This window comes from Eretmochelys imbricata, chromosome 7 (genome assembly GCF_965152235.1).
Source record: "Eretmochelys imbricata isolate rEreImb1 chromosome 7, rEreImb1.hap1, whole genome shotgun sequence".
In the NCBI taxonomy this organism is placed as follows: Eukaryota; Metazoa; Chordata; order Testudines; family Cheloniidae; genus Eretmochelys; species Eretmochelys imbricata.
In genome coordinates, this window is record NC_135578.1 from 32003289 (window position 1) to 32020047 (window position 16759).

At 43.5% G+C, this 16759-nt stretch overlaps 1 protein-coding gene across 1 annotated transcript; it reads right to left on the minus strand.

Moving 5' to 3' along the window:
* Positions 1-77: 77 nt before the first annotated feature.
* Positions 78-16759, minus strand: SPDYC (speedy/RINGO cell cycle regulator family member C). Its single transcript, XM_077821809.1, has 7 exons — positions 16721-16759; positions 9096-9351; positions 8239-8297; positions 3780-3865; positions 2223-2394; positions 1061-1367; positions 78-341 (listed from the first exon to the last, which is right to left on the minus strand). Exons 2-7 carry the CDS (start codon positions 9313-9315, stop codon positions 274-276), a joined length of 912 nt encoding a protein of 303 aa, XP_077677935.1. The 5' UTR covers positions 9316-9351; positions 16721-16759; the 3' UTR covers positions 78-273.

A 16759-nucleotide genomic window follows, 5' to 3' on the forward strand; every position in this document is an offset into this window, starting at 1 on the left:
ACAGAAAATAAACTTTTTTTCCTGGACATTTTTATTAAGAGCCTGTCCACCTATTACATTGGCATTTGCACATTAAATAAGGCACATTTGAATAGCTGCATCAGCAAGCAATTTTTTTAAATACATAAGTACTGCCCTGTCTTCCTGTTCACAACCAGAATATATTCATAAAGTGCGTGGGGAAAACATAGTTCTGTGAACAGCAGAATGAGAACAAGTCCAGTGCCACTTGCAGTTCCTTGGGAGGAGACATCTTGGTCCTGGAATAGTCAGTCACCCCACAGATCGCCAATCCATGCCGGTTCCATCAGGCTCCATAGTGACTCCTGGCTCCTGCAGGACTGCAGACCAAGAAACCCAAGAGGCTTAACATATAACCACACTTGCAAATCAAGTACCTATACACCTTATTGGGAAATACACAATTATAGCCACTAAACATTAAGTCAGTGGTTGGAGACCACACTGGCTCTTGGATTCCAATAAAACAGCAGACAGCATCTTGGTGCCAAGGACAGACTCCCAGAAGCAGAACTACTAGAGGGATACTCAGAGTCAGTACTTCTGGAGTGTCATCCAAAAGTCACACCCCACCTCTTTGCTGAATTCTGCCCAGAGAAATGCAGCATTGACTCTGGAGGCAGCACAATCCATGCTTAATTTTCCATTTATGGTTTACAGATGTATGTGGGTGGCCCTGAAAAGGTTAAAATCTAAAGGGCTCCCAATAGCAGGCAAGTCTGAGGAGTAAAACTGGCCCCTTTCTTTGCCATGCGAGAGGGATTGTTTCCAGTTTCCTGAAAGAAACCATTACACTTAGCCTAGAGGGCTAGTTCTTCAACATGGGGTTTAAATTAACTCAAGTACGGTAACTGCATCCAAACAAGTTTAACTTGCTTATCCCTAGAATAGAAAGTGATTCCCATCAATTCATCTCACCACTAGTTATGAATATGGAAACTGGGCACTTAGGAACCCTATTCCTCTAAAAAAGTGTGCGCATTCTTTCCAAATCAGATAACAGAGCTGGAGCCCGGGAGAGGGACTTGTCCCTACTTACTCTGCAGGCTATATGTTGCCACTGGATCCAGCATTATTTTATGAGGGAAGATAATAAAGTTCTGGGACCACTTGTTAGTGAATGGCAATAGGTCACCATCAGAAGTAATACTGGCACTTGGAGCATCTTCTGGGCTGCCTTCCTCTTCAGTCAGCTCACAAGTGCAGAGGGGGCAGCTTGGAGGTGTAACACCAGGTCCTCGGGGAAGTGAGTCCTTTTCATTCTTCAGGTAGCTTCTCAGTGCTCCACTGTGATGAAGGGGTCGTTCACGTGACCAAGCCCAGTGGGATGGCTCCTTTGACATTATCTAGACCAGAAGAGTATAGACCAGCCAATTTTTTTTCCTCGCCACTGAATCTTCCTGGATTCATTTAAAATTGTATTCAGTAAGATTTAAAACTAAGGCTATATATATCTATATATATATCTATATATATATCTATATATATATATCTTGTCATATCTAGTCGTTTTAGTGTATAGTGCAGGGGTGGCCAAACCATGGCTTGTGAGCCACATGTACAGTTAAAGTGTGGCTCGTCAAGCTCCTCCACTCCCCTATTCTCTAACTACCAGACTGGGGGTGGAGGAGCTTTGGACCCTGAGCCCCAGCAGGTTCAGAAGATTGTTGTATGAGACTCAAAGGGTCACTAAGTTTGGCCACCCCGGTATAAGGCTTCAAAGACAGTAAGAACTACAGTGTAGCATCTGAACATTCTCCAGATGGATTTATTTATCAGACAGATTTATTGATATAAGAATGCTTTGATCATAACTAAAGCTAGAATAGCAACTGCTAATTAATGTTGGTGGGGAAAACATTTGTAGAACATAAAGGTTGTGACTGTTCAGTAGAATCCTAGCCATCGCTGATCCAAGAATCTTTAAACTTAAGTAGGATTCTGTACTAAGAGTGGTTTGAAAATCCTAGAGACTGAGGTTTTATTTAATGTCTGAGAAATAGCTAGACAGATGCACCCACTACGCTATTCCTGACCTTCCTAGTGTGCTAGCAGGGACACTTATCCTCCCATGGTCAGTTCCAGTTCCTATAAAGGGTTAAGGCCTGATTTGCATAAACTATTGATTCTAGTGACTATTAACGTGTTAGCCATAGTCCCAGTATTACAAGCATGTAAAAAATATGTCTGCCATGGCTAACCTCATCACAACAACGCCGGCTGACCACTGCTCGGTAGTTCATTTTAGCCCAGAAGCCATCCCTCAGTTTTAAGAACTGTGGGAACAGCTGCCGCCAGTTGTCACCAAGGGCCCAGGGAAAGATCTCATACTTGTAATCCTCTTCATCTTCCTCCATGTCATTAGCCAAGTACCTGCATCAGGAAAATGGGGCAAAACAGGCTATATCCACAGAAATTCTTCTAACCAGTGCTTCTCAGAAGCACTCAGCCTAGGAAGTTGTATGATACAGCCTGGAATTGTTATATTAGCTTTCAGTGTAACAAGTGTTAAGCCTAAACACTCCAGCATTACATTGTATAAAAGAGGGAGCATTCTAAACCCACAGAACTCCACCGTAAGAGGGTTTTACAAATCACTCATTTGCAATGAAAGCCAATTGTGTTTAGGTGCATACAATAGCTCGTGAGTTTTTCCTATAGGTGCATAGAATACAAGTGGATTATGTTGTAAATGAGTTCTCACACAACATACGTATGACAGTAGATACTGATTCTATTAGATACGTATAGTTTGCAAGGTGATGTGATTAGTTTGGGATTGGATTGATGCTGTGTTTGCCCTTAACAGGAATAATGCTCATTCACACCAATGTAGCTCTACACCACTTTGAAAGAGTAAAGTATCCTTACAAGTGGGTCCATAGGCAGAAGAGCTTTAGAGTAAGAATCAGGCCTCAAGTGCCCATGCAGTATATTCAGCTGCAGGTGTCATACCTAAAACCTTAGTACACGAAGGAGGGATTGAAGAGCAACCCATAGAGGCCTCTCCTGCTACTAGATCATGGTGGAAGTGGAATTCACTTGCAAGCACTATGGGAGATTTCTGCAACTCCTGAAATAGTAATTATGTTAAGACGGGGGTGGGGATTTTTTACATTCTCTCTCTCATTCATATATAATAAAAATGTGTAGGAGCCCGGTCATAGACCTGGACACCAATGTGCTAGGCACTATACAAACAGAATAAAATGCTCCTTATCCATAGAGAGATAAAAGACATAAGTATGACTTCGGGATCCCTGCATCCAGTCCATGTAATTAAAATTCATCAGGATAAAACACAAATCAGTGGGATCATCATTAGCCTCTTGAAACAGAAGGTTAAAAAAAATATCTACTAGCCTCTACCCAATAATGAAGTCTAAAATTAGTGTTAGAGGGAAACCCTTTGAAATCATCTACTTAAGCTAACTGGAAACACTGCAAGTAAATTGTGCTTTTCCAAGCTGGGGGATAATTATGGCTGATCAGTATGGCATGGGGAATTTTTGGGAGGCGGGGGGGGGTAGGTGCAGGGAGGTTTAAGTTGGGTATAACTTCTTCAGATACTGGTGTGCGTAATAGTGTCTGGGTCCACAGTAAACTATACTCCTAATAGCCATTCCTCCTGCCAAACCATTTGGTGGCATGGACTAGGTAACCCAATTCGTCTTCTCCATTCTGCTGTCTATGCATTATTTATATGGTGGGATCGTTACAGACTGGGATCACAAGGTTAAGAGCCACAAGGTACTTACAGAGCAGTGAAAAGGTTCATCCGTGTGTATTCACTAATATGCAGGCCAGCACGTTTGAAGTAAGTCAGAGCCATGGCTAGAAGATACTAAACAAGAGTTACCTTTAATAGACCCAGTTCTGGATCAGAAGAAACAAAATATGTTCTATCTAGTATTTAAGTTTAAAAACAAAAGAAATTGAGCCATAAGGGGAGTGAGTGAAGAAAGGAAGCACTTTTGTGGAGGCTTGCTAATTATTTGTATTATCATAGCCCTTAGGAGCCCCAGTCATGGACCAAGACCCCATTATTCTAGTCCCTGTGCAAACACAGAACAAAACTTCCAAGTACAAGACAGGAGATGGAGGGATACAGACAGGGGCGTACAAGGAAACAATGAGACCGTGTTGGTCAGCACAATAAGCAGCGGTCTATGCACACCAGTTAACTAACTGTTGGCAAAAAAAATTTCCTGTAAGCTTCATGGCAGAGGAATTTGAAGGTGGATAGAGTTAGCTCTCCAGACATTCACAGTGAGCTTCTCCCAAGCGTGACAGGCAGCATGGGAAAAAGCATATGACAGCTTAGGACTGTCGTTCATTTTAATGCAACATCTATAGAATCCCAAAGGTCCTTTACCAGAGTGACGGCTATAAGAAGTCAGACTGAGTGTCTGTACTAAGCAGTGCTTAATTTGTGCCAGGGCTGAGCCCCGGCACCTTGAGGCTTTGCAGTTCATAGCCCCAGCACTTCTGGACTTGCTGCATCAGTTATGAATGTAATAAAAAAATTGCTTGAGCCCCAGCACCTCTTTCATTACAAATTAAGCACTGGTTCTAAGCTCATCCATCCTCCCTGTGGAAGGAAAAGGCCTGGGTAGAGACCGTCGAATTGTGGAAGTCAACAAATGGCTACGCAGGTGGTGTTGGAGAGAAGGCTTTGGATTCTATGACCATGGGATGGTGTTCCAAGAAGGAGGAGTGCTAGGCAGAGACAGGCTCCACCTAACGAAGAGAGGGAAGAGCATCTTCACAAGCATGCTGGCTAACCTAGTGAGGAGGGCTTTAAACTAGGTTCACTGGGGGAAGGAGACCAAAGCCTTGAGGTAAGTGGGATACCGGGAGGAAGCACGAGCAGGAGTGCGTGAGAGGGGAGGGCTCCTGCCTCATACTGAGAAAGTGGGGCGATCAGCGGGTTATCTCAAGTGCCTATACACAAATGCACGAAGCCTGGGAAACAAGCAGGGAGAACTGGAAGTCCTGGCAAAGTCAAGGAATTACGATGCGATTGGAATAACAGAGACTTGGTGGGATAACTCACATGACTGGAGTACTGTCATGGATGGATATAAGCTGTTCAGAAGGACAGGCAGGGCAGAAAAGGTGGGGGAGTTGCACTGTATGTAAGAGAGCAGTATGACTGCTCAGAGCTCAAGTATGAAACTGCAGAAAAACCTAGATTGGATTAAGTTTAGAAGCGTGAGCAACAAGGGTGATGTCGTGGTGGGAGTCTGCTATAGACCACCGGACCAGGGGGATGAGGTGGACGAGGCTTTCTTCCGGCAACTCACAGAAGTTACTAGACCGCAGGCTCTGGTTCTCATTGGGAGACTTCAATCACCCTGATATCTGCTGGGAGAGCAATACAGCGGTGCACAGACAATCCAGGAAGTTTTTGGAAAATGTAGGGGACAATTTCCTGGTGCAAGTGCTGGAGGAACCAACTAGGGGCAGAGCTCTTCTTGACCTGCTGCTCACAAACCGGGAAGAATTTGTAGGGGAAGCAAAAGTGGATGGGAACCTGGGAGGCAGTGACCATGAGATGATCAAGTTCAGGATCCTAACACAAGGAAGAAAAGAAAGCAGCAGAATACGGACCCTGGACTTCAAAAAAGCAGACTTTGACTCCCTCAGGGAACTGATGGGCAAGATCCCCTGGGAGAATAACATGAGGGGAAAGGAGTCCAGGAGAGCTGGCTGTATTATAAAGAATCCTTATTGAGGTTACAGGGACAAACCATCCCGATGTGTAGAAAAAATAGTAAATATGGCAGGCGACCAGCTTGGCTTAACAGTGAAATCCTTGCTGATCTTAAATACAAAAAAGAAGCTTACAAGAAGTGGAAGACTGGACAAATGACTAGGGATGAGCATAAAAATATTGCTCGGGCATGCAGGAGTGAAATCAGGAAGGCCAAATCACACCTGGAGTTGCAGCTAGCAAGAGATGTTAAGAGTAACAAGAAGGGTTTCTTCAGGTATGTTAGCAACAAGAAGAAAGTCAAGGAAAGTGTGGGCCCCTTACTGAATGAGGGAGGCAACCTAGTGACAGAGGATGTGGAAAAAGGTAATGTACTCAATGCTTTTTTTGCCTCTGTCTTCACGAACAAGGTCAGCTCCCAGACTACTGCACTGGGCAGCACAGCATGGTGAGGAGGTGACCAGCCCTCTGTGGAGAAAGAAGCGGTTCGGGACTATTTAGAAAAGCTGGACGTGCACAAGTCCATGGGGCTGGATGCACTGCATCCGAGAGTGCTAAAGGAGTTGGCAGATGTGATTGAAGAGCCATTGGCCATTATCTTTGAAAACTCATGGCGATCGGGGGAAGTCCCGGACGACTGGAAAAAGGCTAATGTAGTGCCCATCTTTAAAAAAGGGAAGGAGGAGGATCCTGGGAACTACAGGCCAGTCGGCCTCACCTCAGTCCCTGGAAAAATCATCGAGCAGGTCCTCAAGGAATCAATTCTGAAGCACTTAGAGAGGAAAGTGATCAGGAACAGTCAGCATGGATTCACCAAGGGCAAGTCATGCCTGACTAATCTAATTGCCTTCTATGACGAGATAACTTGCTCTGTGGATGAGGGGAAAGCAGTGGATGTGTTGTTCCTTGACTTTAGCAAAGCTTTTGACACTGTCTCCCACAGTATTCTTGCCAGCAAGTTAAAGTAGTATGGGTTGGATGAATGGACTATAAGTGATCAATGGCTCCATGTCTAGTTGGCAGCCGGTATGAAGCGGAGTGCCCCAAGGGTCGGTCCTGGGGCCGGTTTTGCTCAATATCTTCATAAATGATCTGGAGGATGGTGTGGATTGCACCCTCAGGAAGTTTGCAGATGATGCTAAACTGGGAGGAGAGGTAGATACACTGCTGAGAAGGGATAGGATACAGAGGGACCTACACAAATTGGAGGATTGGGCCAAAAGAAATCTGATGAGGTTCAACAAGGACAAGTGCAGAGTCCTGCACTTAGGACGGAAGAATCCAATGCACCGCTACAGACTAGGGACCAAATGGCTCGGCAACAGTTTTGCAGGAAAGGACCTAGGGGTTACAGCGGACGAGAAGCTGGATATGAGTCAACAGTGTGCCCTTGTTGCCAAGAAGGCCAATGGCATTTTGGGATGTATATGTAGGGACACTGCCAGCAGATCGAGGGATGTGATCGTTCCCCTCTATTCGACACTGGTGAGGCCTCATCTGGAGTACTGTGTCCAGTTTTGGGCCCATACTACAAGAAGGATGTGGAAAAATTGGAAAGAGGTCCAGCGGAGGGCAACAAAAATTATTAGGGGACTGGAACACATGAGTTATGAGGAAAGGCTGAGGGAACTGGGGATATTTAGTCTATGGAAGAGAAGAATGAGGGGGGATTTGATAGCTGCTTTCAACTACCTGAAAAGGGGTTCCAAAGAGGATGGCTCTAGACTGTTCTCAGTGGTAGCAGATGGCAGAACAAGGAATAATGGTCTCAAGTTTCAGTGGGGGAGATTTAGGTTGGATATTAGGAAAAACTTTTTCACTAGGAGGGTGGTGAAACACTAGTATGCGTTACCTAGGGAGGTGGTGGAATCTCCTTCCTTGGAAGTTTTTAAGGTCAGGCTTGACAAAGCCCTGGCTGGGATGATTTAATTGGGGATCGGTCCTGCTCTGAGCAGGGGGTTGGACTAGATGACCTCCTGAGGTCCCTTCCAACCCTGATATTCTATGATTCATTACCACTCCCTACAGTTTTCCCAAGGGCTAAAGCCTCATGCTTTCTCTCAGCCTAGAATGGGATTTATGGAAAGTTTGAAGAAAAGTGGTGGAGTCATTTGAGTTATGAATGCAAAAATATCAGTCTTCAGTGGTGATGAGGCCCTGGCCCTTGTGTTGAAGTTTGATTTATAAGTTAGAGATCATATAATATTAGGGTTGAAAGAGACCTCAGGAGGTCATCTAGTCCAATCTCCTGCTCAAAAGCAGGACCAACACCAACTAAATCATCCCAGCCAAGGCTTTGTCAAGCTGGGCCTTAAAAATCTCTAAGGATGGAGACTCCACCACCTCCCTAGGTAACCCCATTCCAGTGCTTCACCACCCTCCTAGTGAAATAAGATACTGCATAAGAGTCAAAAAGTTAGAGTCATTAAACTACTGTGCATTGCTATTTAGAAAGGTTGTTATAGGGAAGTTGAAAGGAAGTAGGAGCATGAGGGACATACCTTATCTGAAATCTTGTAGCATATGTCCATAGACAAGAACTCTTGTACCAAGTCATCCTCTGGTAAAGGGAAGAAAAAGTGAGGCAGCTGTATTTAGTTGTTTCATATTGTTCAAAGATTGTTGCTTTCAGAATGTGAGTACTGTTTCCTACTCTAGCAATGGTGGAATCTTTGCAAGAATCTCTCTAGAGTGACCTGCCAAGGTAGTTTATAGCATGAATTTAGAACATGGTTCCAACACTGTTCTCAGACAAGAGACTTTCACAGCCTGTGGTCAAAGAAAGTTGCTAGAACTCTACTAAATATAGCAGCTTAAACATAGCTGTAGCTAGCAGTGCCATACTCCCAGAGTTGGTAAAGTCTAGACTTCCATCAAACTATTCCATTTCTAAAATGGAATTTTAAGTATTTTGCACTTATGACACTTTGTTCAAGGTTCTCAGAGCACTTTAGAATAGTGGTATCATCCAACATTTAGAGGTGGAGATAAGGGAATTAAGTCAAAGAATTTTTTTTCCTTGAGAAACCCACATTTCCTTACTCCCCATACTGTGTGCTAAACACAGATAACATTCCCCTTTTCAAGCAGTTGTCAACTTGAACAGTCAAATCATCAACTTGAATCCTCCAGATCATTTAAAATGTATCTTGGATACAAAGCTTATCTTGTTACAGACAGTTAAAAATACCCCTTCCCTGCAATTCCCTACTTGGGTTTACTGCCAGTTGGTCACTGCAGTCTTATCCAGCCTTGGGAACCCATTCCCAATACACAATACAGTTTTGTATACCATCTTTTGTCTAAACTGTATATCCCAAGATGCTGGACAGTTTGAATGACTGGTCTAGCCTCCTACCCAGTAGGTTGAAGAAGGCTTCTTGCTCTTCTTGGTGTAGATGGAATGGAGGTCGCTGCATGCTTTTCAGCACTGCTATGGAATGCTCTCTCTCAGGGATTCGCATCCTGCTAAGTGCTCCAATGCCCTTTGTGCTGTTGTGATGCGGCCTCATGTTCCCTGGCTTCACCCCAGTGGTGACCACAGGAGGTACATGGGAAATACTCTGAGTATGCCTCATTTTTTTACTGGTATTAGTGGAGGCTCAGGGGCTTTTCTGCAGTGGAAAGGGATTAAGAAGTAGAATTAACAGAATTGGTAATTCAATAGGAAGCTCTTTCAGTAAAGGTTACCATTTCCAAGTCAAGCTTCAATCAGTAGCAATCAAGAGCTGTTATCACATAATGGCTGTTTGGTGGCCTGTGAGATATTAGTTATTGGTTTTGTAAAACAGATAACTATCCACTGGGAAGTGGATTAAGACCCATCACAACAATTGAAGTTGGACAGCCGCCTTCATTGGCGCAGTCAGCCTTTGAGTTACATAGATTGAATACCGTTCTTCTTTAGAGGCAGGCTTAAGGCACGGTGGCACCCAGTTAGAGCATTGAGAGACAGTTCGCACTGCTACTGCCCATGTTGCACCTGTTCTAGATACACAACAATAACTTGCGTTTCCACAATTGTCAAGCTATCATGCCCACCAGCACTAGATGGGGGGGACGACACAAAACAAAAAAACGTTGACCAATCCAGTTTCGCTGTCCGAGCTGAGTAAACGTTTTGAAAAAAAGGAAAAGCAAATCAGGTTTAAAAAAAAACAAAGCAAAACCTAAGGTCTATGTTTTCACAAGATCCTAATGATTATGGGTACTCGAGACACCTTAAAGGGGCCTGATTTTCAGGAAGCACAGAGCACCTACTCTCTGAAAAATCAGGCCCATTTAAAGTGTCTCGAGTTCAGCACCTGCAATCATTAGGATCTTGTAAAAATTGAGACCTTAGTTTTTAAATCAAAGATTTTTTTTCTTTACAACGTACTTAATCAAGATAAATGAATGTAAGGGCAATGGGGAGAAAAATCCCTCCAAAATGAAAATAAGTCAGTAGTTGAATACATACAGACAAACCAAGGGAATAATGGTCCCTCTGCTAGCCTTTCAAAATTACTGCCCATTATACATCCAATGCTGCAGCACAAGACTATCAATTTACATTCTCTGTTTATTAATTCAGAATATCCTGCCTTTGCCACGCAGTGTGGAACTCCGTGACTCATTAGATATATGGTGCTGACTTGTATAAATCTAAAGGAAAAGCTTAACTTGTTTTAAAACTCCTGTAACTATGTTTTAAATCACTCCTACAATACTCTGGACTTGCAAAGAGCCTTTTGCCAAAACTTGAGCACAGATTTACCAATCTAAACATTTAACTGTTTTTAAAAATAAGAGCTTTAACCATTTAACTGTGCATGTGGGATGGGGAAGGAGGGAGCCATACAACAATACCTGTTAAATTTAAAAGGATAAAGTCAGCAGAGATAGGTGAAAATGGAACTGTGTAATGAATCATGCTAAAGACACATCAATCATTGGTGCCTTAAAGCCTTCCAAAATACTAGTTTAGACCTCTGAATTCCCATTTAAAATTCCCTGTACAACACACACTCAGCCAGTTACTTGTTTTAGGGTGAAGAGTAGGTGTTAAAACATTGTCAAATCTGTTATTGTAGATTAGGATCTAAACTCCGCCCCTCCTTTTTAATCCATTTGCAGAACTATGGTCCCACCAACTCAAACCGATATTTCCAATACCATTTTCTAACCCAATAACTAATTTACACACCAAACAGAGAGAAAGTAATTAACATACAGGTGTCAGGATTACCATAGACAGTGAGAAAAATTATAATATAAAAACTTTCACAAAGGAGATGTTTTCCTGTTCCTTTTAAGGTGTTTGCCCTGGTCCTACATTTCTGTCTATGAATGCATTTAGCTAGAATACCCACATTTAAGTACTTTAGAAAGTAATACAAGACTATATTTTGGGAAAGGAATATTACTACAGTAACTGACCACGCTCCCTGGCAGGAACACCAGGCGGGCAGAATGGGGCAAGCCCCCGTGCCCGCTCCTTGGCAGGAGCGCCAGGTGGGCGGGTGGAGGGGGGCAAGCCAAACAACCTTATAACGGAACGTTGCACAACTTTAAACGAGTATGTTCTCTAATAGCTCAGCAAACTAATAATGAAAGAATGTTAACTGGAATGACATTAAGTGAGGAGTTACTGTATGTCAGACCTACTATGAGTGGAGAGAATCTCAAATCACCTCATGTTTAATTTCCACATGCTTTCCATCCCTATAACCTTGTCAGACCCCACATCTTTGTTCATAAAGCTTGTTTTTCCAACCTTCCCTCCTCCCCCGCCAACTTCACCAACTGTTTCCTAACTTAAACACCTTCCCCCTACCTCCACTTCCCCCCAAAAGAAAGAGTAGTTTAAGTTTAGTGGTCTCTTCCCAGCAAGTGGTAAATAAAATTAAACTGGAAAACAGGATTTAAAATTTGTTCTGAAGTCTAAACAATTGTTTCCTACACCTACACAAGCCACAGGGATTTTTTTGGCCTCCATTTGACCATTCCGATAATATTTTTAACAATCTCACCAAAAAATTAATATGTAGGTATTCTGTAACCTCTTAAAGTCCGTTCCTCACAGGAGGCAATGGAAATAACATTTATAGAGAGAAAATACTTATTCAACAGCAAGACTAATCAACTCTACCAGACAGACCTTCTATGACTGCTGACCCCATATGGTATGTAATATTCTTCAAGAATGAATTTTAATTAGTGAATTACCACCAGTCTAGATAATTAATACAACATTGGGTAAGAGAGATCATTTCTCTCTCTTTGGGGACATGAGGCAGAAGACAGGCAATTTGTCTCAAATGTAGATTGAATTCCCCCATTTAAAAGGTTTCCCTTCCTAAAGTGAGTGTCAAATCCAACACACTAGTTTTCTTCTCCTCTCCTATCCCCACCCTACTTTTCATCTGTACAAGCATCCTCCTAACCTTTAATGTAAAACCAATCCCAAGAATACCACTAATTAACCTTGAAGTTCCCAGAATCACTTTCAGGGCACACACTATTAAAACAGTTTGATGGGTCTAATCCTTGCATCCTTTTTTAGCCAGTGAGTGAGTGAGCGTGTGTGTATACACAGCTGGAATACCAAATAATTTCTAAGTGATCAAAATGCCTCCATGCAGGATATCACTTGGTAGTTCTACTACTATGAAGTCAGATCCTGCAACTCTGAAACAATCAAGCAGTACATGTTGCCATTATATACTATAGCCCTTTTCAAGTGCATGCACTATCCCAATTTTACAGAGAAGAAAAAACTGGGGCACAGAGATGTGAAGCAACTTTGCTCCAAGGCTCAGAATAAGGTATGGAACCTGGGCATTCCAATGCCTAGTTCTGTGCTCTAAGCACTAGTCAACACTCCATTCCAGAGCTGGGAATAGAATAGAAGCCCTCTGCTTTAACTAATGGACATGCTATCTAGCCACAGCCTACCTGGCCATTTTAAGTACCTACTTAGACATACAACCTTTCCCCCCAGCCCCATTTAATTTTTCAACACTTCAAATGAAGCAAAAGTGATCCATTTTCATATTTTTGAAATTAACTATGGACTGTAGAGGTCACAATTGCCAGTTTTAGCAAACATGGTATCCAGTTTGGAATGACCTGGGGCCAATACCACATGGCAGTTTTGACCCAACACCTGGGCTTCTTGGAATTAAAGGAAGTTTGGGGCTTTGCATGGACTTAAGTCACCAAACTTTGACCACATAACTCAGCCCATCAGGCTAATGCAATTGGCAAATTTAAGGCAAGAAAGATTTTCACCTCAGATTTCCACATCTGGGGTTGTTTTGTGTTTATTTTTAAGAGCTAGACTAAAGTCAGATGAAACCCAACCATTTTGGGCACTTACAAATATCAAACAAAGGTTTAGGCTCATGGACCTTTATGGAGAGCCTAAGCCACCACATTAAATGGGGCAGATCTAATTCACCAAAAATCAGCCTTTCAGGCAAATGTAGGGTTCATAATAAAAGGGGAGGAAACAGTTTGCACAAACCAAGCTAGCTGTATTTCACCCTTCAGCTTGACCCACTATCCCCTTAGTCTATATGGCAGCTATAAGAAGAGTATTTGGGGGTGGGGGGAGCATTGGTGCCTTATTTCCCTCAGGTAGGGGAAATGATTGGGTATCTTTCACACACACACTCCCAAATACATACACAAAGGTACATTGTTACCCCCTCAGTATGTGTAGTGGAATAATATGAAAGGGCTTTTTACACCACCACCTTACCCATTACAGCAGGGCATGAGGGTGGTAGGAGGTACATTTCTGGGGTCACCACTGACATCCCACGTGATGCATTATTACCACATTGGTGCATGGAGCCAATACTACGCCCTCAGTATCTGGGGTGACCCTCCCACACACACCTTGGTGCCTCGCTCATGCCCGGGGGGGCGGGGGCGGGAAATGTAAGGCACCATTTTGAGGAAGAACAGAGATTCCCTTTTCCAGGCAAAGGAGCCTCCAATTTACCCCACAGTTTTAATATAGGGAATGGTTAATACCTATTACCCACCCTCATTGCCCCTAGGGGGCCAAGGGGGGAGCGTGAGAGAAAGGGAGGGAGCCGCTACTCCTCCCGTTGTGGCTCCTCCCTACCAACTGCTTTTCCCGCCTCCCCCGCTCACCTGAGCAGAGCAACCAAGCAGCGCGCACGCGCGCAGCAATCACGCAGGGGTGGTATCAACCTTACCCCGCCCCCTTACCCACTGTTGGCTTCTATAGGCTCAATCCTGCCAGCTCCTAGCCAATCAGCGATGGGTAGACCGGCCTCTCGCAGACTCCTGTCAATCAAAGAGCAGGAAGTCAGAGGCGGGACTTCAGTCCCTATTAGCCCGGGGGAATGGGCCGTGGGGGAGGGGAGGGGTGTTGCTGAGAGCGTAGGCTAAGTTACACTTCACGTGGCTCTGGGCTCCAGGGGCTCTATTTGAGGCCCACACAGCAACTCTCATTATGTATTTATTATAGGGTCCCCTGCAAACATAACTTCCTATAGCAGCATGTATATCAGGTCAAGCTGCCCCCATCCCACACTTTGGAGTCAGGACTCCTGGGTTTTATTGGATTCTGATGAGGTTTCTGGGAGCTATTCAGACTCCCAGCCAATAAGTCTAAAGGGATATTTATTATAGAGTCACCTGTCAATATAGCTTCCTATAGGAACTTGTATGTCAGAGCATGGTGAAATCAGCCCACATTTAGCACAACAGAGTCAGGACTCCTAGGTTACATTCCCAGCTCACCATGTGACCCTAGTGTGTGGCAAGTCACATACCAGCCTGGACCTCCCATCCTTTGTCCAAATGTCCCTGTTATTTTGCAGCGGTGAGGGTGACAGCTAAAACAAAGTCTCACTGGGGCTCAGGAAGCACAACACATCAAGAGCAGTGCCGTGACTAGATTATCAGACATGGTTGTGTGAGCTACAAAGCCTCAAGATCCCTGCATGGCATGCACAGCTATAGTCTAGTCTAATACATGCACAACTGCCAGCTTGTCAAAGCCCCCAATCTGCCATACAGTTTAACAGAAAAAACCTGCCATCCACTTTAACACACACACACATACCTACCTGTCATCCATTTTAAAGCACATACAACTGGCTTCCAGACAGTCTTAAATACACACACACTCTTTCAGATTAACACACACTTCTGCCATTCAGTTTTGCATATGCAAAGGAACACCTGATGCCCAGTTTTACACACATATCTGCCATCCTATTTTACTTTACTTAGCCCTTAAAATTCAGATTACAATGCCCATCATACTGACCAATATTGTCTAATTGTTTCCTTGTACTACCCATCTGTCTGTATCAATCTGTTGTCTCATATCTTATACTTAGATTGGAAGATATTTGGAGCAGGCAACATCTTTTTGTTCTGTGTTTGTACAGTGTGTAGCACAACGCGGTCCTGGTCCATGACTGGGGCTCCTAGGTGCTATAATAATAATAAGTTAATAAATAAATATCCTGATGGAAAGGCATTTGCAAGGCCTGAAACACAATAGGTTAATGTACTCGGCTATCAATTCTATGCACATGGGTTCAAATTTTAGTTTAGGTCACAAGCGAAAAGGTCCTTGGTGCCTTATTTGTGTGCATTACAAGCATATTTGGCAGTCAGCTCAAGGGAGCTCTGGACTGGAAAATCAGTCAGTACTGTGGGATAAGATCGAGATGTATTGGCAAAACCGTGTGTAGTGAGAACAAGGGGCCCAGCACTACTTAGACATTTACATGAGTGGTGAATATAATTTGCTACCAAATTAGAACAGTGGAATTTTACACACCCACTTTTGAACTCACTTTGCACTGGTGTAAATGACTACCAAAGGTGAAGGGCAGTGCAGAAACAGACCCCCAGACTAGAACAGCAGTACTGCTGAACCATCTTGAGAAGTATTGGTTTGGCAGAGCTATGTGGTGAATCTGGGATTAGAAGGGTATTGCAAATCAGGAGAAATTAACAGTATAAGGGATGTTTCCAGCAACTGCCCACACCAGAATGCTAGGCATATGCTTTACTTTCTTGAGCACTAAATTAACTCACAAATAAAATGAAAGGTTTCAGAGTAACAGCCGTGTTAGTCTGTATTCGCAAAAAGAAAAGGAGTACTTGCGGCACCTTAGAGACTAACCAATTTATTTGAGCATAAGCTTTCGTGAGCTACAGCTCACTTCATCGGATGCTTATGCTCAAATAAATTGGTTAGTCTCTAAGGTGCCACAAGTACTCCTTTTCTTTTTGCAAATAAAATGAAGCACAAGGTTGTTTGTTTTGCAATAATTTTTTTCAATAATAGAGTCACAGAACTGCATTTAATTTAGTTAAATACATTTGCACCCTGAAGGATTTCTTGCAGGAAAGACTGAGCATCTCAGATACAGAAGTGTTCACTTTCTGATGCAAGTGAACAGTAAGACAGAGTCAGATCTGTTACCATAGTGGCAGGGAGGTGACAAATGCAGAATAGAGAGGATATTTTATTCTCTCTGATCTCTCTCTTTCGCTTCTTAATGCTCTCAGGACTATAGCACGTACTATAGCACGGGGTGCAGCATATTTTTCACTTGTGTAGGAAATTTCACAGTCAAACTTACCACTGATATCCAAGGATCTCACAGCATTATCTCATAGTATCCTTATCCCTATTTTACATCTGGAAAAACTAAGGCACACAGAGCTTACTTGCCCAAGGTCACTCACATGGCAAGTCAGTGCCAGAGCTACAAATGGAACCCCAAGAGTCCTGACTTCCAGCACCACCCCACTCTAACCCACTAGATCCCACTCCCCTCCTAGAACTGGGAAAGAACCCAGCAGATATAGCTCCCACTCTTGTGCCCTATCTATTGTCCCACAGCGTCACCCCCACTCCAGACCTGAGGGACCCACTTCTCCCCTCAGGGCAGAGCTGGTGGGGAGGTGACGAGAGGGGAATCTGGGATGAGAACATACCCAACTCATTTCACACACGCAGAGTCCACCATAGGTCTG

Bases quoted from the DNA above. Each gene is read 5' to 3' on its own strand.
- SPDYC (XM_077821809.1), bottom strand. From the start codon at position 9,315: ATGAGGCATACTCAGAGTATTTCCCATGTACCTCCTGTGGTCACCACT. The intron at 2,395-3,779 runs GTAAGTACCTTG...TTCCTGATGCAG, and splicing joins ATGAACCTTTTCACTGCTCT to GTACTTGGCTAATGACATGG. The intron at 1,368-2,222 runs GTTAGCCATGGC...CTTCTGGTCTAG, and splicing joins GCCGGCGTTGTTGTGATGAG to ATAATGTCAAAGGAGCCATC.